Source organism: Manacus candei, unplaced genomic scaffold (genome assembly GCF_025592945.1).
Source record: "Manacus candei isolate 608988 ecotype Guabito, Panama unplaced genomic scaffold, ASM2559294v1 h1tg000050l, whole genome shotgun sequence".
NCBI classification, from domain to species: domain Eukaryota; kingdom Metazoa; phylum Chordata; class Aves; order Passeriformes; family Pipridae; genus Manacus; species Manacus candei.
The window spans coordinates 16,550,991-16,574,784 of record NW_026138098.1 but is presented as its reverse complement, the minus strand read 5'-3'; the positions used below and the strand labels follow the sequence as shown (position 1 = coordinate 16,574,784).

General features: G+C 34.8%; 1 protein-coding gene across 7 annotated transcripts in view; it reads left to right on the top strand.

Annotated features, from left to right (window-relative positions):
* Positions 1-22,895, top strand: part of IDE (insulin degrading enzyme) — a 58,782-nt gene extending 35,887 nt beyond the window's left edge. For 5 of the 7 annotated variants that reach the window (XM_051800546.1, XM_051800544.1, XM_051800545.1 and 2 more), the window contains 11 exons: positions 3,694-3,838; positions 6,511-6,621; positions 7,407-7,527; positions 9,009-9,100; positions 9,641-9,752; positions 10,835-11,002; positions 13,683-13,955; positions 15,831-15,892; positions 17,393-17,465; positions 19,022-19,089; positions 20,224-22,895. In XM_051800546.1, the coding sequence (XP_051656506.1) occupies positions 3,694-3,838; positions 6,511-6,621; positions 7,407-7,527; positions 9,009-9,100; positions 9,641-9,752; positions 10,835-11,002; positions 13,683-13,955; positions 15,831-15,892; positions 17,393-17,465; positions 19,022-19,089; positions 20,224-20,319 (1,321 nt within the window). In that variant the 3' untranslated portion in view covers positions 20,320-22,895. Of the gene's footprint in view, positions 1-3,693; positions 3,839-4,368; positions 4,514-6,510; positions 6,622-7,406; positions 7,528-9,008; positions 9,101-9,640; positions 9,753-10,834; positions 11,003-13,682; positions 13,956-15,830; positions 15,893-17,392; positions 17,466-19,021; positions 19,090-20,223 lie in introns of all 7 variants that reach the window. The other 2 variants (XM_051800543.1, XM_051800541.1) reach the window with 1 other exon arrangement.
* Positions 22,896-23,794: the final 899 nt, after the last annotated feature.

The window sequence follows — 23,794 nt, the reverse complement described above, 5'->3', positions numbered from 1 at the left end:
GACAGCCACAACTGATTTTTTTTTTTCTTCAAGAACATTATCTGTATTATCAATGAATGTGTGATTTTCACCCCAAAATGCATGATACAAAACTGTAATGTTAATCCTGGTCTTGCATTATTTTCATCACAGGAAAATTATCTTTCTTTAAGTAAGCATACCAGTGATGGACCTTCTTAATGTTTCTTTCAAGTAATAAATTTCTAACTTTTGAATTAAAAAAATACTGCTGTCTTTAGAGTGCAGCTGTTTCTGTGTTGGAAAGGTTGAAAGGTAAAAAAATTCAGGGACTTTCCTTTTGCCTAATTAAATGATTCAGTGATATTGCTGGAAAGGCTATTATGATGGCTCTCACAGATGCTTTTAGATGCACTGTTGAGTCCTTGTTTTGAGGCACTACTTGAAATTTTTCTTGAAGAATTTTAGATAGAGGTTTTTTTTCCAGAGTGTGTTATATCTCGGTACTGGTGTTGGTGAACTAGTTGGGGAAAATAGGTTTCCTGAAAATTTCCTCCTCCTTTTTATTTTTTGAAACCACAGTGCAAATGTTACAACTATTTCAACTTTGATATGTCAGGAAATGGAGGATCAAAATGGTAACTGCCCGTCTCTTATTCAGAGAACAGTAATTGCAATTCTTTGCCTTCTTTGTTCATACTTGGTGGCTTTCCTTGTACTGTGTTTGGCTAAAATCCAAAACAGGGTTTTATTGATGGACACTGAGTTTGTTATACAGTTGTGGTGGTTTTTCACATCAGTTGCAAATGAACTATGAGTAAACCAGTCTCTGTACCAGTTTGTGAAGGATTAAAAGATAATAACTGACTTTTTGTGGAGCACACAAAGGTATAAAAGTGTGTGCACATACACACAATATCACGGAATCATTTGGGCTGGAAGGGACCTTTAAAGGTCATCTAGTCCAACCCTCCTGCACTGAGCAGGGGCATCTTCAGCTGGATCAGTGGTGATGGTCTTTCCCAGTTAGATTTGGACTTTGATCTCAGTGAGCCCTTTTAAAAAGCCAGGAGTATTTGAGCTTTGATGATCAGTGTAGTGGAATGACTTACCTCTTTCCTCCTGGGAATGGTTACAGGTGGAAAGTTGGGTTTTTCTTAGGGTTGGGAGTGAGAGTTCTTTCCTTTTCCTTAAAAATAAGATGGTGATTGCACATGGACATAACAATACTGGGTACGTCATCTCCAAAAGAAGGTGTAAGCAGGTTTGTCAAGTTTTGGTACTTAAAAAAGAGTCTTGGTGAATCTCTCTCAATCTCTCTCTCTCTCTCTCTCTCTCTCTCTCTCTCTCTCTCTCTCTCTCTCTTTTTGTTGATGCTGATGGTCATTGAAGGAAAGGTGAAATGTGCAGTATTTATTCATGAGACTCAGTGAAATCACCTGTATCTCATGTGACCAAGTGAATTGCTGAATAAAGCCATCTTAATGACATGGGTTTTCATAAAAACTTTTAGCCTTAATTCTAGATCAGAATATGAAGGCTTTGCTGCCTTGTAGCAGATTACAAGAATTTGTTCATACTACAGGCTGCTTCAGTAAGGTAGAAAAAAAAGAAGATTTCTTCTGCTTGCAGCCCTGGTCATCATGAATCATAGAAAGAATTCTTGACCCAGATGTTATAGCAGCAATTGCTCTGTAAATTAATTAAGAGGAAGTTGATGATGATGACTTCTCCCTCAAATACACAAATCCCATAGGAACAATGATTATATGAATCTCTTGAAATCACATTATTCCAAAACTGAAAATTCTTACAGGGATCCTTCTTAAAGAAACACCACAGTAAAAACATCTGACATAGGACTTACCACCCAACCTAAAAGATGATGATAAGCTTTTGCTTTTGTGTGAATTGCAGCTTAAGAACTCAACAAGTATCCTTTTTTAAAAGGAAGCAGAACAACCATGTAATGTGCTGATGTTTTGAAAACTTTCTAAAGGTAGTTATCAACTCAACACTTCAGTGTTGATTCCAGCTATGTCACTTACAGCTCTGTTTGAAAGAGGAAAAGACTGGACTTTATGATTTTTCAAATACACTGTCAGTGATTAAGTTGTTCTGCTTGAGTCTAGTAAGAAAGGTAGACTAGAAATAAACATTTATTTACAGAACTGTCAGTAATAGGGGGCAGCTCCAAGAACAGTGTTGTAATAATTTTCAGTTATTTTTTTTACTTGAGGATAAATGATTTAGTAGTCATGATTATTTTCAGAACTGGCCTCTGCCAGCTAAACGAGTATACAGAGTTTGTAACTGATACAGACATAGTAATCGCTCCAACTGATTAAGCCTCTGTTGTAGTATCAAAATGAAAAAAAAATATAATGAGTTTGGAGTAAGGCTTATGGTAACATAGGATTGACCTAAATCTTGCTTTGAATTCAGTCTTAATTAAAAAATTCAATCATAATTGGATTTGCATCATTGGGCATATTGAAATTGCTCAGTTTTGGGAAACTGTAGGGAGAAATGCAAATGACAGCCCTTTTGGGTTTTTTACTGAAGTGTTTGCTTCATCTGGGCTAAGATTTTGGACTGTAGCAGGCTCTGCTTCTCTAATAGCTTTTTTATTTTTTTAAATCTGTTCCTCTGCTTTCTTTCCTTAATCTAAAAGGAAGGAGAAGTCAAGACCTTACTAAAAACAACCAGGAACCTTCTTAAAAATACCTTTGAAATGTATTTTAAAGTTATCAGCTTGCATTTTGTGGTCATGTGATCTTGGTTTTATTACAGTAATGTTGGTATACACTGAGAAATACCATTCTGTATAGGTGTAAACATATGTGATGGCATGTCTCTCAATATCACCATTAGTGACTGCTTGGAGAAAATAAATGCAAATGGCGTGGGTTTGAGTTGTAAGCTATATCCTGGCAGCATATTGTTTCAGATACTGCTGATTATTCCTGTGAAATTGATAATGAATTTATATGCACTTCAGAAGCTTTAGAAATAAGTAATCATAGTACAAATAACTTGACTTCACAAATCTTTAAAACGCACAGGTATTTAACCGTTAGCACAGTTGAAACATGGCTTCAGTCTTTCAGAGGCTCAATTTCTCTTTTAGACAAATTTGCAACAGTATTGTGTGTGATCAGATGCTTCTCATGCAACAGTAAGTCTTGTATTGCTGTTGCCATTGAAAAGATAACACAAAAAATTGTGTTGTTATGACAGTGGATATGCCAAACTTCTTTCCAGAGCTGAACTTGGCGTGTACTGCATATTTTCATACCACAAATTGTTCATCTCTTAATTTTTGTAATAGAAAGTACATTGTTTTCTGATAGCATATGAGTATTAACTAAATTAATGTTCAGTGTGTGGGCTTTCATATCGGTCTGTTAAATTATGTTGGTATATTTAGTTTATTTTACTCCTGGTGAATTCTGACTGTGCAGCCAAGTAAATATAATGTGTCTTGATTTATGAGCACAAATAGAATAACCCTGGAATCTTCAATATATTTAGGCATTCCCCAAACCATAAGCAAGCTAAGTAACTATTTTCAGGTATGTTCACATTTGGCTTCAAAACAGGTATCCTTCATAATCGGATCCATCAGCATAAAATCACAGAAAATATTGTTTCCTTCAGATCAAACTTAAAAGGCCAAAAGAAACAGAGAAATAATTTTAAACTGCGTATTTTACTTTCAACATTTTCTTCCAGCCCATTTGCTTACGTGGATCCCTTGCATTGTAACATGGCCTATTTGTACCTTGAACTACTCAAAGACTCCCTCAACGAGTATGCATATGCAGCAGAACTAGCTGGCTTGAACTATGATCTCCAAAATACCATCTATGGGATGTATGTAAGTACCCAAATCAAGGAAGAGCTTAGAGCCTTGAAACTACTTCCACTCATCAACATTTTTATATTGATTTGATGGAAGGACTTTTAAATAAAAAATAAAGGCTGTTAGTCCTTTTGATCTTGGTTATTAACCATTCTTTCTTTGATTTGAATTTTAAGTTGAATTTTGTTCAAAGTCTTCAACAGTCTTTCAGTTCACATTAAGCAAATTTTCTTCTTTATTTTTGTATCATTCATGAAATTAATTAGTTGTAAGATTTCTTCCTCCATTTAAAAAAAAAAAAGGCAACCCTAATCCAAGCTTACATATTGGTATAAGTTTGTCAGATGTCTACTAAAAACTTTCTGACTGATGGGGTAAAAGACCCCCTTTTCATGCTATTAAATAACTGGTATACTTCAGCTTTTCTGTTCAAGAACTACTGATCATGAGGCTGCATATACATACTCTTCAGTCATATTTCTTCATCCATTACTTTGTCACTGCTTGAGGTATCAAAGCATTTCTTTTGTTTTTCTTTTTGTTAGTCGCTACATTTATGCTGATCCTCTCCATTGCAACATGACATACCTGTTTATCAGGTTATTGAAGGATGATTTAAAAGAGTATACATATGCAGCACGCCTCTCAGGTTTGGTCTATGGCATTGCATCAGGAATGAATGCAATACTTGTAAGTAAGAAAACGCAGGAGGAAATTAAACAGCTTGGGAGTTGTTGAGCTTGGAGAAAACATTTGACTTCTGCATTTCTAAATGAGATGGTTAATGTTTTTTTCCTTGCATATATCTCATGAATTAAAGGCAATGCAAGACTGTATTTTGTACTGAGTGACCTGTTTAAGATTGCAGTGTCTTGTGAACGTGTGTGCAGTGCAGCTGTTGCGTTCTAGTTCACATTTTTACTTGCTTGCATGGTAATCTGAAAAGTACTATTGCTGGTTTCTTTATCAAAACATTAACTTTTCTGTGGAATGAATCTCAACATTACAGGTTTTGTTACAATTCTCTAATTCTGCCGTAGTGAGCTGTGGAAATGGATTGTGCATGTGTTCATTAGATTGCAATGCTGGATATTTATGGCTTTTCTTTAGTGTTTGTTTTTATTACGTGTTTTATAATCTGTTTTAAAGTGCCGACAATACTTGATAAATACTGGTATTATGATAAGTGATTATTTCTTACTCATCTTCTCCTATGAGATTTATAATGGGAGATTTTAGTAGTCTGTCTTGAAGTTCAATTAAAATCTTTTGTTAACCATCATTATATATCAGAATGTGTTTCAAAATTTCCTGTAGAAGTGTTGTTTTCCAGAGCGTCTTAGTGAAAAAATATTCTGTATGTGGTCTTTATGTTTTCTGTATGAGAGAGAGCTGCAATTTCTTTTTTTATCCAACACAAATGTGATTTCCTTGTAGCATTCACTTGACTTGCTGCAAACACGGTTATCTATTCTCGGTTTAAAACTTGCTGACGTTTCTGTGGTCAGGATTAATTATTAAAGGGGAAAAAAAGTGTGTAATTTTCTTAATTTTTAGTCACAGTTTGAGAGTTTAGAGTTATTTCAAATATTATCTGAAAACTTGTAGTCTTTTGTATTGTGAGAAGTTTTATAGTTAGTAAGTGTAACGGTACAGTGTTGATGCTTTAAGCAAGGGCAGATACTACACTGAAAGCAGTCACCCATGGTGATTGCTGAACACTTTGGGTTCCTTTGCCAGTTTAGGATACCAGCCTTTTTCATAAATTCATTTATGATAGCTTTTTGTTCAAATTCATGGTTCAGCTATGTTTCAGCAACCATAGAAGGAAAAAAAAATTCTTTCTACTGGAAAGCAGGAATTCATCTATATGTTGGTTTGTGTTCTAAAGTTTAGTTTTACTTTTAAAAAATTACACTGCACAAATCCAGTCAAATTCCTACTTTGACATATCAGATTTTGAAGTTTTTCCCACAAAAAAAAGGCCTTTTAGTGTCTTTTTTTTTTTTGCAAGAGGAATTTTCTGTAGCTTGATGGAATAATATAATAATTTTAATGTTATTTTTTTAATAACCTAGTTTATTTCATGTATACTTTTAAAAAAAAGTATGATCAGATCAATATCTCATTACAATTTCAGACTAGCTACCTTAGTGTTTCAGTCCAGCACCGTCCTGGTTATAAATTGTGCTGCTGTTGATAGCACCCCTTTTCTTGTAGTACTGCTTACTTCAGCTTACATAAAATATATTTTTGATCAACAACATAAACATGAAAGAAGATTAAGAGTAAATTGGAGAGAATATTTTAGAAGGTTGTGAATCTAGACTTCATTACTAAAGTGAGAAACCCAGAGTAAAACCATTTCAGTGCTCCAAAGGTACAGTTTACTGACTAGATTCAATATTGTAATCATTAAAAATCTGTATTCTGAGTACAGTTTGCTTAAATCAACATGAAATTACGTTAATTCATTTATAACTCCTGAGCAAATGTGCAATATTATATTCATAAGTTCTCTTGTGATGAGTAAAGGGGTTTAATTTTAGAATGAGTTAATGTTCAATAAATGGTGAATTTAGAGTAAGTATTGAAAAGTATATTGCTCATTGAATTATACAAGACTTGGTAATTGTTTTATTCTTTTATCTTCCACATTTAAAGCAAATTATGCACTTTTTCCATAGCTCTCTGTAAAAGGTTATAATGACAAGCAACATATCTTGCTCAAGAAGATCATCGAGAAAATGGCTACCTTTGAGATTGATGAAAAACGATTTGAAATCATCAAGGAAGCGGTAAGCTGCAGGAGAAATTTACACTTTGGAGTCATTTAAAATCGAGTGCATTGACTTGATATGAAATCTGAGGGCTGGCTATCCATGGAAATAAAGAGTGACATTCTGCCTTAGTGGGACTCCAGAAGTTTTTTTTCTCTTGTCTTTTTTGTGGTTATGAGTTACTCAGAGTGTTTATATTACATTCTTTGTTTGAAAATAACCAGCCCTGTAATCTTCTTTTAGTCAGTTTTTCTTATGATGTATGGAGGGATTGCAGCTTGCTTTGATAGGAGTAGAAATCTAAGGGGGGGGCACACAAATCTTAACTTCTATACCCTGTTTTACAAATTGGAATGTTTTCAGTGGGACCTAGGCATGAAAGAAGGGGGAAATGGATGAAGGGAGAAAGGAGGTGATGAAAAATACATTTTCTAATAACTTTATTCCTCCACCCTGGTCTGTCATCATAGAATGTGTATTTCGTAGGTAGAGCAACTTGATTTAAGTACTTATTTAGGTCTAACTGCAGTAATTTAATTTTCAGTCATTAATTTTATGGAAAAGTTTGATTTCATGCTCATTTCAACTATTCTAATTGCTGCTTAATCCGAAGGTTCAGAAGCCCATATTATTACCAAGGTCACTTAACACAATTTTTAGCACGTTTAACAAGCAGGGTAATGTTCCTGATATCTGAAATGTGTCTTTCTGATGCTACATGAAGTTGAGACTGCAATGTTAATATTTTTTGTTCAGACCTCTATTTCTAAATTTCTAATTTGAGCTTAATGATTTTCTTTTAGTACATGAGATCACTTAACAACTTCAGGGCTGAACAGCCTCACCAACATGCAATGTATTATCTCCGACTCCTGATGACAGAAGTTGCTTGGACCAAAGATGAATTAAAAGAAGCTCTAGATGGTAATGTTCTGCTACTTTTAAACTTTATTATTTTTATTCTTGTGGAAAATGTCTTGTTACTAAACTAATGAGGGTACCTATTTTGAGCTCTGCTCGCTATTCAAGTGAAACCCCTGCAGTACCAGACCTGAGCTGATGCTGGTCTTGCTGTACTTGTCCTCCAGTTTCAAGAAAGTAGAGTAGTTCAGGCCAAAAGGCCTCAAATGGCAAAACTTGCTGGTAAAAGTTCAGGCAAAATTTGAACAGCTTTGGGGATATGAGCCTGGGCCATTGAATCCAGTGCTTAATCAACACTGATGAAATCATTTGGCTGTAGTTGACATCTTGCAGATGCATTGGAGTGTATCTGCATTGTGCAGTGCACAAACTAGTTCGTTCTTTCCGTTATCAGGGAAACCTAACTCATATTTCTGTAGATAATAAAGAACTGTAGCTAATAAAATAAAAAGATGTAATTTCTGTAGATAATAACAACAATAATAAAGAGAATTATGGATCTTAACAAAAAGCAGGCACCCCAATATATTTGAATGAAGAAGGAATTTCAGATTAAGAGATTTAATTGATTTTAAAGGCCAGATGGAGTGGGGCTCTGAGCAACTAGGTCTAGGGGAAGATGTGCCTGCCCACAGCAGAGAGCTTGGAACTAAATGATCTTTAAGCTTCCTATGATTGTAGTAATAGCTGAAGATTTTTCTCCTGCCTGTATTTTGCTGTGTTGTAAGGAAAGGTGGTCACTGGAATAGTTTGCAAAAATATCTTATAATAACTTCTTGGAATACATAGAGACGTTCTTTTCAAGAAGAGTATCTGGCTTTTGTATTTGTTTGAGGATATGGATTCAGAATACATATCCATGTACACTCCATCCATTCAACCATCCTTTCTCTTTTATTGCATTGATTTTATATGTTAAATTATATTTTGTGTTATATATGAAAACTGCTTTGCAAGGAGAGTGTATATTGTGCCCTATATGTGCACTGGGTTATATTGCAAAAATATTTTTCTGGTGTGTTGTTTGTTGCAAAGATACTGTCGGAACACTGTATTTAAGTTGATGATCTTTTTTTAGTCTATATGGTAAATGCACAGTGTATTGCTTGAGTGTTGTAAACTACCTGCTGCTTGTTAATAACTAATAACTAAGGCTTTTCCTTGGAACACTACCCGAATGATTGCAACAGTTGTCTCTGGAGAATGAATGTTTGTTCAGCATGACTGGGAAGGAGGTTTTTGTTTTTCTTTCTTTTGGAATCTGGGTCAGACAGCATGTGAATTCTAAACGAAATAAACTATATGATGAGTGCTGCTATTTGGACCTGGAAGCATTCCAATGTTGCATTTTTAAGGAGAGATTCACTTTTTCATGATAATGAGTTTCTCCTCCTTTAAGAAATGCACTGTATCTAATGATGACTTAGGTCCTTGTTAATTTAAAATACATGTGAATGATTTAACTGTCTAAATATCTATTCTAGATGTCACCCTTCCCCGTCTCAAGGCCTTTATAGCACAACTGTTGTCACGGTTACACATTGAAGCTCTTCTCCATGGCAATATAACAAAACAGGTTGGTGTGATACTTTCTTTAATGAAACAGTCTTTATTTAAAAGCAGCATAAAAAATGGAAGACTAGTTTAATCTTCTCAGATCTTAAAAGAAGTTTTGCCAAATGTGATTTCATAATTTAACTTCGTACTTTTTTCATCTTTATGGAAATATAAGTGTCGTTTTTTTCCCCTTTAGATTTATTAGGCTAAGTGCTGCCCTTATAGTGCTCTTGGAAACTGAATAAAAAACAACTTAAGATCTAAGTATTTGAAATTCTATATTGCTTGTCATTACTGTGATCAAGCTGCAAAAGGAACTATGTGCTGCAGATCCTGCTTTTTTCCATTTAAAACTTTCAGACTAACTAGCAAAGATTCAACAATCCAGTATCCCTCCAAGTACTTCACACATAGCTAAACAGGAATAGTGCACCATAAAAAAACCCAAGTGTCAGCTCTTATTTTGGGGAGTAAAAGTCAGACAAGGAAAGTGTAACCCTGCTGCTAGGTACAGAATAACTAATGATCACTGAAATGCCTCTTATGTTTTCTTTTCCAGGCTGCATTAGGAATTATGCAGATGGTTGAGGACACACTTATTGAGCATGCTCATACAAAACCACTCCTTCCCAGTCAGCTAGTGAGATACAGAGAAGTTCAACTTCCTGACAGTAAGTGAAATGATTTATTTATGATTTTTTAATATACATTAAATTGAGATTCTCCTTGTTAATGCATATTACTCTGTTGCTAAGAGTGTGTTTTGAAATCAGACTTACTTCCAATTATTTTAGACTTAAAATTCAAAAATATAATTAGGGTGTGGTTTTGTTAATAAAATTACATACCTATTACATGATCTTCCTGTAATACTTGAAAATTAGTTTGATTTCATTTTTAATTTTTGTATGTAAATTGGAGTTCTTGGGAGTTGGAACTAGACCATCTTTAAGATCCCTTCCAATCCAAAGCCTTCTGTAATTCAGTCCTGATTCTCTCCTTAAAATTTATGGAAATAAGAGCCCTGTCCCATTCTCTGCAGTACATAGTATACACATTTGAATAAACACCATTCTTTGAGCATTTTTGAGTATTAATTGACCATTTAGTGAAGGACTGTTCTAAACGACTCTTGCTATTTTGAGAAAACTAAAAGCTCTTACACAACTTTTTTTTTCTACAAATATAAATTCTTTTGATCCTGTACTTTTTGTATGATTTTACTTCTATGGTAAAAAAAAATCTCATATATATATATATATATATATATATATAAGAAAGGAGGTTCTAGGTATTGCAGAGAGTGATAATATATCTAGCTATACAGCCAAAGCACATTACCCATAGCTGGTCATCTGTCTGTGGAAACTATCATAACATTCTTTCCAAGAAGTTATTGGTATTAAATGTGGAATTATTTTTAATGTTATAATAGTTTCTGACAGATTGTCTTTAGAAACTGTTTACATTGTAGAGGCAATACAGAATTTCACCCCAGCTCCAAAAATATTTGCTTGAGGAGAAGCAGCCAGTTTCAAGTTAGTTGCTGATATGCTCAAGCTGTGACATTTTAATGTGTTAAAATAATATATTCTTTTCTAGTTTCATGAAAAGTATGCTGTTAGTGGAAATTCTGCTTTAATAGTTCTAAACCATTTATTATAATTCCATTCCACAAACCATTCTCATTTTAATTGTCAAAAATAAGAACATATGTTTTTATGAACTTATATGTTTTAACTTTGTCTTTTAGGAGGTTGGTTTGTATATCAACAGAGAAATGAAGTTCATAACAATTGTGGCATTGAGATCTATTACCAGACAGACATGCAGAGCACGTCTGAGAATATGTTTTTGGAACTCTTTTGTCAAATTATCTCAGAACCATGCTTCAACACCCTGCGCACCAAGGAACAATTAGGTGAGTTCTCCTGTGGTGATGGGGTGTGTGTTTATACACATGGATGCACACTCACACACTCACATGAGATTGTGGTAAGGTGTTCTTTCCCTGCTGGGTGAATGCCATTTAAAGGGCACTTGATAAATTTAAATATCTTAACTGCTGATGACTCAAAGAAATGTTACTGTACACAGTCTCTACAATGAGAACAAACACGCATCATATTTCAGATAAGCCTGAAATATCTGAAACCAACTCTGACTAAAAGTTTAATGACTGTGCAGAAAACTTCCTATCAGAACTTTTACCAAAAGGAGATGGATCAGTTTCCTAAATTTCTAAATCATCATAAAGAATCAGTATTAGTTTGATCTTTTTTGCTTGTGATCCTACTTCCAATTGCACTTGATGATTCATAGAATCACACAATCATTTAGGTTGGAAAAGGCTTTTAAGACTTCTAAGATCATCAAGTCCAGCTGTTAAACTCTAAGCCCTATTTTAGGGATACTGCTGAATGGGTAATGGGGAGCTACTATGTTGAAGACATAAATACATTTTTGGCTTTTTAAGAATAGAGATGTTCATCGGTAAGTAAAGGTAATTGTTACCTGAACCAGTAAGACAGAACTGGTAAGATTATTCCAGAGTAACAAGGAAAGAGAGAGACTTTGCATGATGGTTCACATGATTGAAATACTGGAGAGTAGGAGTACAGGTTTTCCAAAGGTGAGAAGCAGGCAAATGTCTCAGTGTGATGACTGTGAACTACCAGGGATGTCAGGCAAGATTAGACTTCTTGTGAACAACTGGCAGAATCAGCTATAAAATATTCATCATAGGAATTTTAACAATCTATATGTCTGCTGAAAATAGGATAGAATCCAGGTTATTTAACAGATTTTTGAAATGTGCTGGTAGCAGGTTTTGTATCAAAGTTGGAAGTAGCAGGTAAAGAGTGGGGGGGAAACAGTGAGCAAAAACTGTGTTGTGTTCAGCATTACATAACTGCAGAGGAAAGACAGTAGAAATACCAGCAAAATTCAATAAACTTCATGGAGTTGTTAGTAAGATCTCTGAGAAAGCTTAGGGGAAAAGGAGTTAGCAGTTTGCTAAACAGTAGAAGCAATAACAAGAATTATTTCAGTAAATGCTTTAGCAGTATGAGAAAGTGAAAGAGAAAAGTTGGCAGTGGTGGAAAAATCAAAATGTTTTATGATGGCTTTGTTAATTTTCACTTAAAATGTCAACTGTGATCAGATGATTTCTGATGGACTTGGTGATCCAAGTCCAAGGCTTACCACTGAACAGGAAAATAACAGATTAATTGGGTAGATTAAATTTTAAAGAGTTCAGGTGTGATGAACTATACATTCTATTATAAGGAACAAAATTACGAAATCCTGGAATTAGAGGTCTTATAATGATGATAGATGGAGTATTGGAAAAAATAAACATGGGTAAATGCTACATGTTGCCTTAATAAAAGGAAAGAGAAAAGCAGGGAATATATATATAGATTAGTCAGTTTAATCCTAATTCCTGGAAAATACAGAATAAGTTACCAAACTAGTTCTGAATTCATAGAAGGTAACTGAGAGGCTGTTACTGGAGTGCCTAGGTGGAAGTGCTACACATTTGGATGCAGGACTTCAGAAAGTCATGACTGGAGGATAGAGAAGTTGATTTGAAAAACAGTTGTTCTACAACTGTGAGCCAATGTTATTTGGTATTTTCATCCAAACTAGATGATAGAAGAGTGAGTATACTTAGTAAATCTTCAGATAATACTAAGTTGGGAGAGGCTGCAAGTGTGTGGGAAGATAGAATTAGAATTTAAAATTAGTTTGACATTTTGGAAACATGACTTCAATGAAGATAAGATGCAGTTTGTTAGGAACAGTTTGGCAGGAACAACCAAACTGTTGTTCCAGATACAAGCTGGGAAGCAACTGGCTAGGTAGCAGTTCTGTAGCAAACTCTACAGGGTACAGTGGGTCAGAGGTAGGACATAAATCAGCAGTGTTGTCCTGCTGTGTAAAATGCTGGGATATATAAATGGAAGCTTTCAAGATGCACTCACAATAATAGTCCTAAATTGTTCAGGTAGGAACTTTGAAATACTGTATCCAGTTTTGACCTGAGCATCAGGGAACTATGAGAAAGCTATAAAACAACATTTAAAGGAAACGTGACAGATTTATTATTAAAAGAGGGGAAGAAGACTGAAGAAAGGATTAGTTGTTCAGATTAGCAAATGCTGCAACAGTAAGAAAGGGAATAATACTTTCTTTTTCTCTAGCTGATAAGATGGGAAGTAGCGGTCTTACATTATAGCAAAGAGAATTCAGATTAGATGTTATGAAAAAACAGTAAGTTTCTAATGTTGAGTCTAATGAAGCCTAGAGTACAACTTAGTTTTAGAAACCTAATCCTGATGACAGGATTTTGGTTTTGTTTTGTCTTCATCTGCCTCATCTCCTCCTTGCCCCTCCCCTGAACTGATATTTACATCAGTGAAATAAAGATGTTTTAAAAAAAAACAAACAGTGGCATATTTTGAAAAAAACCTGCATCATTTATAATACAGAATTAAGTTAACATAACATTACATTCCTGTCAAATGTGCCATGTTTGGCAAACTTAATGCTGCAAGAAGGGATTTCTTTTGATAACTGGCTGTTCTTGTTTTGCCAAGGTTACATTGTGTTTAGTGGTCCACGTCGGGCAAATGGCATACAAGGACTGCGATTTATTATCCAATCTGAAAAGCCCCCCCACTATTTAGAAAGCAGAGTTGAAGCGTTCTTAAAGACTATGGAGAAATGCATAGAAGATATGACAGAAGAGGCCTTCCAAAAACATATCCAAGCTTTAGCAATTCGTCGTCTAGACAAACCAAAGAAACTGTCTGCAGAATGTGCTAAATACTGGGGAGAAATCATTTCCCAGCAGTATAACTTTGACAGAGGTAAGAAAAATGATAATTCCTTTGAAACTGAATGCTTTATTTTGACCACTATTGTGACTATTTAGTGTCATATTCACTTGGGAACAACTTAAACTTTTGTATAGCTTATACATAATTTAATATATACTTGACAGATGCATTCACATACACTCTGACATTCCTGATAGTACATATGAACCCTGTTCCTCTTCCCACTGTGCAGTTCTTTTGAGGGAGTGATGGCAGGGGCAACAGCAGGTATTTTAACTAACATGCAACCTCTCTCATCTTGGTGTAGATTTGAAAAAACATTGATTTTTTTAATTTGTTTTTTTTTAATCCATGATACTTTGAAGATTATAAGCTTGTAGAAGACCAAATGAGATGCAACTTGTAGTGTTATTATTGAAAATGGACTGGCAGTTATTTACAATGTGATCCTACATAATATTTGTGTTTTTCCTTTTTCATCATTGTTTGAAGATTTTAATCCAAAATACTGATATACATTAGTAATACAGTTTCTAACATTAAAGAAAAAATCAGTTTAGGTACAGTCAGCTTTTCCTCACATTTTTGTGTCTCGTCTCTTATTCACAACTGTAATTTTCTGTCTTCATGCATAATATACTTCCTCCATAAAACTCACTCTGTATTCTGTGACTTCTCTTCTGCTTTACATGCACTGTATGGGCTTTCCACAAGTCTTTTTGCTTGATAATGACTCACTAAACTGTTATAATAATGATGAGTTTTTGACTTGTCATCTGGCTTGTCTAGAGAAAATGAGAGCTACTGACACGGTTTCATGCCTGAGCATAAGGAGTGGTGTGGAAACTTATCCCCTCAAGTACTTTTTTTTGTGTATGATGAAATGGTTTGATTTTCCTCAGCCTTAAGTGTTTCTGGTTTTGGATCAATTTTATCTCTCTGGAATTCTTACCTCTAACTGTAGCCATATATTTCATATCTAAATCCCACCAACCTCACTCTTTCCCTTGACTTTTATATCTTTAATTCTCCTCTACCCACTAGTAATTTTATATCATTAATGATTATAATATGACTAGAGTTGTCAAAATCAGAAATTCATATTCCAGCCTTAAGAAGTGGATTTTTTTCTTCATACTTTTACAGTTATTACTACTTTTAATGTTGTTACCCAAATGTTATCTAATTTTCTGAACTGTGTTGTTGGGGTTTTTTATTTCCTGTATATAGAACTTCATATTAATTACAGCCTGCCTTACAGACTTGTTAGCTGCCTGTTTGTTCTCTTGCACACATTTATTCCTTGATCTTCCTGCTCACCCTAAGAAAAGCAAGCATGCCTACAACAGAAAACATTTCTGCTTATGCAGCAGTGATATTAGATGATTAGTTCATGATAATTTAATTTATATGTAGTAATGTAGCAACTGACACACATTGTCCCCAGATCTCTTAAAGGTGATTACTCCTTAACAGGTATGTTGTAGGCACCATTCCTTATATTCCTTTAAAAAGTACATCCTTCCAAAATACGTCCTACCATCCTGTTTCCTAACCTTGAATGAAAACCATCTGCATTAGAAATGTGTAGCATTGATTTGAAGACAATATACAAAAGTAAGCATATCTCTTTTAGCTACTGAATATCCTACAGTGCAATCAGTATTCTTTAAACATGCATTTTTTAATAAGTCCAATCAGATTTACTGAAGTATAACTTTCTACCAAGGTTCCAATGACACTTTTAGTGAAGCAAGTATTACCTTGAAAGATAACAATGAAAAGCATATTATTTACAGTCAATTACAGCATCTGAATTTGAAAGAAATACACTTTGAATAAGTAGTTTGCTAATAACCAGCTGTGATCTGCAGACTTACTCTAATTTTTACTGTTGTTGTGCAGATAACATTGAAGTGGCTTATCTAAAGACCCTGACCAAGGATGATATTATACAGTTCTACAAGGTAAGCTAGTCATGTAGTTAAAATGTTACTTGGAAAGAGATGTAGGTACAGCTGAATCTTATTTGTGCAAGCTACAAAAGGATATACTGACACCTGTTTTAGGTAGATGATATAATTGATGCAGATTCCATAATAATAATTTTATTTCCTGAATATTACTTAGTTTAATGGCAATGGTAAAAATTGTGGAGAAGGACTGAGGTTTGGTGCAGTTTTTATTTTTTTCTTGCCACTCCTTTTTTCTCTTGTTTCATTTATCCTTCCTTCACGGATATAAAATGTGCTGCTCTATGGCCAAGCCTGGCCAAAATTGCACATTTGTTCTTCTATTTTTTTCTTCAACCGATAAATGATTCAACCTGTTTTGTGGCATGAATTGTGAATGAAACAGATATTTTGAAAGCTTTGTTCAGTGTAAATGAAAGCTTTGTTCAGGGTGGGGTTTTTCTTCCTCTAATAGTTGGGCAGCGTGAAGGAACAGCATAATGTTGCAGTATTTGTGCATTGCAACTCAGCATGGACTTGCTAGAGAGGTACTTAGTACAGGCACTTGAAATACTAGGAGGGCATCTGTCCCTGTCGTGTCCGTGTCATTCACCCCCCAAATATAAACAAATTGGGCATTATTCTTCCCGTTCTGTAATATGTCATAGTCAGTGATATTTCACTATATTGCAAAGTGTTCATAGTGTTTTATTACTTATGGAGCTCAGGGAGTACTACTGAAGATAAGTTCAACTTAATGTCTTCAGGATTTATTATTGGGTGGAAAAATTTCTGCCCCTGAAGAAGCATGGATATGTCTGTGTCTGCATTCTTTTTTTCCTCTCTTGGGCAGAGGGGGGGTAATGTCTTTCAAAGTGGTTTGTCTTTTGTACTCTGCATTATCCTTTTCACTGTCCAAGGTATTTTTACATTGCTGTCTGTTTTTATAAGAGTTAGTCCTTCATGCTTGAAACTGGTTATTACTTACATGGCACAGTGAACACTGACATCTTTGGGTGGGTTGTTGGTTTTTATTTTTTTTAATAGAATGATACCATAGGTGAAGATATGCAGCAAATACAAACTTAGTAAATGGAATTTCAGCACCTGTTGTTTAATAAATAAACCTGTTGTTTAATAAATAATAAACTCAGCTAGTCCAGCTGAGTTTAATAATTGTGTTCAGGGTGATGTGCTTCCAGAAGACTGCTAGGGATTGAAAATTCTGCAGAGATTTTAGGTTGCATTCCTGATACTATGATAGTTAATGGGTGAATTTCTATTACTTACAGTTGTTCTGAGTTCCAAAGGATACATGAATTTATTACCCTGATTGTAAATGATTCGGCGTATACTGTGTGGATGACTTTTATTCATATTTGAAGGGACATCCCAAAATTCATCCCTCATTTTAAAGCTTAGAATTAAAATTTAAACACTCTCATTCTTTTTACTGTTTTATAATGTCTAAGGGATACTTCCCACACCTGAAGAACTTGATGTTTTTTACTGCAGGTGCTGTTGGCAATAGATGCTCCCAGAAGACACAAGGTATCAGTGCACGTCCTTGCAAGGGAAATGGATTCCTGTAAGTATTGTGCTGAATATCCAGCAAGTCATGGTTAGACATAGCCACGTTCTGTGATACAAATGCACTCAGCTTTAGAGATTATATACCTTTCAGAGGCAAAAGTATTTCTTTTTACACGTTTCCTTCATGTGGGTGCTTCAAATTTTCTGGTTAATGTTTGTGACCAAGTTCTTCAGCCATTCTAAAGTATATTGATATTAAAACAATATATCCTAAAATAGCGCTTCTGTTTTCAACAGGATATTTTAAAACAGACATAAAATTCTGTACTACTCCTACGGGGCAAAAAAACCAGCCCAAAATTAGAATTTGCAGTATCAGTCCAGTGTGGGGGTTTTTTTTCTGACAAGCAGTGAATGTCCACAATGTTATCCTAACACCCTCAAAGGGGAAAGTAAACCCTGAAACAAACAAAAACCAAAACCTCTGGGAGTATCAAACATTTTATTTAAACTTTAGAAGGTCAATATTTATTTAGGTTTTATTTTGAAATAATATAGATTAACTGTGCATTGTAAACTGTATCGTCCCATTTTAGAATTCAGGAAGGAAAAGGTTGAAGTGTTTCTGTTTGATATGAATAAACTGAGAGGAAAAACTTCTGAGTTGTTTTGTGCAGATTTTTCACCAGTTTATACTGGACTTAAATTCCAACATGCATCTGGTTGCAAAATCAAGGATATTAAAGCTTGTCTGTAGTACCTGGAGAAGCAGATAGCTGTGTGCATGTCATGAAACTCCTTTCAGCCTCAGAAGGATTGACTTTTATGGTACTGTAGAAATTGTAACTCTGCAGCAGAGTGAGGAAGACTTGCTTCAAAGCGTCTTTCCAGTTTTCATGACTTGTAGTTGCTTAATAGAAACAGTCTAGAGCTTTTCCTGTCTAGAGAAAACTTTTCAGAATGTGGTAACTGTATTGCCAGAATGGTTTATTATTTTCTTGGACTGGTGGTGGTTACTTTTACAGGGATTATAGTAAGTTATTCTCTCTACATACTCCCCATTTAGTCTGGCATTTGGCCTCTCTTCTACCATGAAAGAAATTGAGATTGAAATGCAAGAAGTAATTTGGGGGGGAATTGGAGTAGTGCATGCAAGGAGACAGGCAGGGAAGATTTTGGTTGCTATCCAGAATTTCGGTGCCTGGAGTAACCTCTGTGCCTCCATAGCCATGTCCTTATCAAAAAGATGTGCTGTTGTTGGATTGCCCTTGTATGTACCACTGACATTTGCTACTTTTCTCATAATTTGTACTGAGAAATAGTTTTAAGTATTTGTTGATCAGTAGATTAGCAATTTTTATTTCTACATTCTTTTTATGTGTAAGTAAAATGAATAAAAACTCATGTTCTCAAGTCAAATCATGGATTAATTTCTGTATTTCTAAAGGCAGCCATGGAGTACAAAAGCAAAATGTTTAGAAAATTTTATTTAGCAATACTTAAAAATTAAACCCCTGTGCTTTATATAGATACCTGTCTTTTAAGAGAAAACTGATGTAAAAGATACTGATTACATTATGGTCTTGAATTAATTTTGATGATGTTAAATAGGCCCTGTTGTTGGAGAATTTCCATGCCAAAATGATGTGAACCTGGCACCAGCACCACCTCTACCACAGGTAAAAAGAAACAACACACAATACAATCCCAGGCTGCATTCCTAATCTAGAGGTTTAGTATCATTAAATACAAGTCTGTAGGGAGAAACAAACTTCTTGAAATTCATGCTGTCATGGGACTGTTTCATCCTCACTATCAACAGGAATTTTTCCTGATTTTTCTTTTTAGCAATCTCTCCAGTTACCTTTTAGTCAACTGAAGTGAAAGCTAATAGCAGTAGTAAACTCTACTGAGTGTCTGCACAGTGGAGTAAATACAGGTGATTATTGTCTGAAAATACTGATTGTATATGATCAGGTATATCAAGTGTCAAGAGAAAGATGCATATGCATCAAAAATTTTTATCATCTTTGTTTAAAAAACCCAAACAAACAACCCCCAACCCCAAAGCAACAACAAAACCAACTATTTGGTAATTTTCTTAAAGCCTAAAATATTAATGCACATTTTTGTCAACATATAACCTGTGGAGGAAACAGTTTGATAAATTGTATTCAGACAAGTATTACAGATTTCATTTTGTGGTTAGATATGACAGGACTAGACCCTTCCCAGACCTTCAGTACATTTTCCTGAAGGATGGCAGTGTTTGTCCCAGTAGATGATTAACTTTTTGCAGTGCGGTACATCTGTGTTTTTCATCAGACTTTTCAGGTGAAATAATTACCATGAGTGGAAGTTTCTGTATGATTTGTATGTGGATATATTAGCCATTATGACTGAAATATTTAAAAGTTATTTTGTTACTGCATCTGAAAAATAATAATGCATTGAGTAGCTATTTGTGGGTGTGATCTTACCTCTGATACTGAAGGGACAAGTGGGGTGTTCTGAAATAGAACTTGTAAATGAAAAGACAAGCTCTGCATGTATTGGAGATCCTGCCATTATTAGTAATGCAGTTACTGCATCATAGCTATTGTTTTAAATTATGTAAATATGAAACCATTCATTTCATAAGAAATAACACTATATTTGGGGGCGATCCTGTAATAACAAAGTATGAATCACTAATACTACAGAAAAGAGCAAGAGAGGTGTTTTAGCAACAGTGAAAATGAAAAGCAAGGAATTGCTCAGTTGTCTGACTGAAGATATTGAGCAGCCTTTTTCTCCCATACGCTTTTTTGCAGCCAAGTGTGATTGAAAACATGACAGAATTCAAGCGCAGTCTGCCGCTCTTTCCACTGGTGAAACCACATATCAATTTCATGGCTGCAAAACTGTGAAGAGCCCCACTGGATGAAGAAATGCCGCTGATCAGTACTGCCATGGTTTCAGGGGACTTCGTGATGAACAAAATTATTAAAGATCATTAGGATAAATGGTTCTGTTCATTATGAAAGTCCCGAATTCCTTCTTGGTTCGTTTGACATTAGCTGTGTGTTAGGGATAGAGAGTATATAAAAATCAGTTGTGGTCATGTGTCATTTATATTACAGACAACCTGTTGAAAAACAAAATCAACTGAAACAATAATAATAAAGAACTTGTAGATGCAGTATATTTTTTAAAATAGCATATCCCTTCAAATTTTCATTTTGATGAAATAACCCTCCAGAGCAAACTAAATTGCTTGAAATGTGCTTGTTACTTCTGAAGAATACTGTTTAGTATCCCAATAATTATCTTATTGGGGGCTGGAGGGGGTGAGAAAAGTAAGTCCTTTTTGGGATGGAGTCAACAATTTTTCTTAAAAATAGAGACTTCCACATTTTTTTTAAGTGACGTGTTGAATGATACTTTTTTAATTGATCCTTAATGCAACCAACATATTTTCTATTTTAAGTTTTATGAAGACCAGTGGGGGGGGGAAAAAAGGAAATTTGACAACACAGTAGTAAGTGAGAGAATTGTCTTAATGAGAATAACTGAAGATAAGGGCATGATTTTAATCTTTCTATACAAATTTGGGGAGATTTTATATTAAAACTAGTAAAATGCTGGAAACACTTTTAATAGTGCGTCTTATTTTTGTTATCAGAAATGTTGTCCCAGTCTCTTCATACTATCAACATCTTGTTCAGTTTTTCAGTGTTACTGTGGATTTTTTCCATTTACTATATCAAATCCTTTATTTGCTGTCATTTTTTGTTTTCAGTTGCACATGTACTGATGGAGAACTCAGTCTGGTTTTCCTCATTTGTTATGTTAGGTCTCAGCCCAGCAAAGCACTCACTAGTGCAAATAAGTTCAAACACACACTGGTTCTTCTTTCAAGAACAGGTGAATGTCAAATACGGGCCCTGTAATGAATCAGATACATCATTATCCTGATACATGTGTGGGTCCTTCCTGTCCTTCAGGAAAGCACTTGGGACAGTGCAGTGCTGGGTTAGCAGTACTGCATGTGCTCCAGGTTACATCACAAGAGACTTGTTCCTACTTCTTGTAAGAAGGCTGCACAAAACTCAGAAGGATCAAGAATTATGCTGAAACACTGTTTGTGTGTGTGTGTATATATATATATTACATAATTTAGTAAAATGGTAAAACAATATATGGTGTCTAGTCTTCACCATCTTTACTGACTTCTGACTTCTGCATAGTGGTCTTGTGCTTGGGACAGCCCCCAGATAGAAAAATATAAGGAACATAAAGTTCTTCTATCTCTGTAATACATAAAATAGATGGTAATTATTGAGACAGAGAGAGTATGCAAAGCACTGAAGATATAAGATCTGCTCAGCAGGAGGTTTAGTGAGAGTTTGCTTCTTATTAAAAGAACCTGAAATTAAAGCCCTGATGTGACACACATGTCTGTGACACATCAGAATCCTGGTATAGTCAACAGGGCTGTTCCTGTAATTGAGTCAATGTTCATTCTTACACTGGCTCTGAAGCCAAATTAAATGACAGGGTAGGGGCCTTAAGTTGCATTTATCTGAGAGTCTCTTCTAGCTGAACAAATATGGTGCTCTTAAAATTTGTTTTAAAGGTTAACAGCACATGTTTCAACATCTTTTTAATAAATTTGATGGTAATTTGTGATGTAACCTGTTGCCAAGGAAAAGCACTAGTATTTTTTTAGCCTGAGAAGAAAAAAAGTTAAACGTAATCCAAGCAAAACCAGTGAAGATGTCTCTGTTCACCCCATTTTTCATGGATCTTTCACATAGAATGGGCTTTTTACCTTCTTGCATTTCACTTTTGTTTATAGTTTTCCTTTAGTAAAAGTATTTGTATTATATATATTAAAAGTTTTGACAACATATTATAAAAATATATATTTTGGGATTTAGTATTTAAACATACCACTCGTACAGTGAATAAAATGAAATGGCTTCTATTGTGTGTAAAAATAAATAGATATATATATTCATGGAAGTACTATCAACTCTTAATTTTAACAAATTATATAAATAAATTGGAATAGCAGTGTATTTAACACAAATCATGTTTTCCAGCAGAAAAAATTTAGAACTTCAAAGTTCTGTGACTGGATGTGGAAACCCATGTAATTTTCCAACAACTCTTAATTGCTTTTAAGTGTTCTCCAGCATTTTACAGTTTCTGAGTTTGATATAGCAGTAAATTTTGATAAACTCAGGCATACTAATGGGTTCATTTTAATGGATCCAGAGCTGCAGTGTCTACAAGCAATAAAGAACTACCTAGAATACACTGTAATTCAATTTTAGTGCTTGTTAATTAGTTTATGTAAGAAACCATAAATTATTATTACATAACTGTAATTTTTGCAAGTGCTATTTTAAGCAGTTGATGTGGAATTGGGTGCATGTGACACAGCCAGTATGACAGAGTGCTAGAGTTATTCTGTTTACAATAAACAATCTGAATTTAATGTTTGGAGTTCTTAATTTGTTTTATTTTAATTTTTTGCATACTGGTAATGTTACATCTGTCAGTCTGTGCATGTTTTCTATTACACGTTAATTGTGATTTTCCGCTATCCAGTTGGACTAGTTAGGCTGAGTAGCATTGCTGCAGAAGTGCTTCCAGGCACTTCTAGGGAAGTTTCAGAGGACTTCCCCATGTGACATCACACACCTTTTAGGTAGATCCACCTCTGTTGCTCTCTGAGTGTATGAAAACTTAATAATATAAAGGTAGAAATATTTGCACAAGACAGAATTTTAATTATCAAACCTGAAGTTGTAAATATAGGGAATTACTGCAGCCAGACTGAATCGTGCCTAGTGCAGCTTTACAGTGTTGCTTTTGAGGAACTGCTTTCCCTGGTCATTTTCTTTGTTCTATGCACACCAAAAGATTATGTTTCAAAAGGTTAGGAGTGTGTGATTGTTAGAGTAGTAAATAGTGTCAGTTCTGACAGCACAAAGATACAAGTCAGCAGGCCCTTCTGGTGTTCTGAGGGGGCTCCTTGAAATAATATATGACAGGTAGCAACATTAAAAGAGACAGGTTTTGTCCTTGGCATTGGGAAGAGTGGTTGTCACTCTCAGTGGAGAAATAAAATGCCAGCAGCCCACCTGGAAAATTATTTGTCCCCAACATCAGGGCTCTCTCTGCTCCTAGTCATTAGGGGTTGGTGTAAATCTTGACTCGTTGACTTTACTGTTTTTTACAAAAAATCATACTCTCCAAGTCTATGTTAACTATTATTGTTGGCCATAAAAAATGCTTGAGCTTTTTCAGATTATTTAAGCCTTGGATGTGAGCAGCCCTTATTGATAACGTGTTCCACAGTGTCATCATAACAGCTGGAGAAAGCATTACACA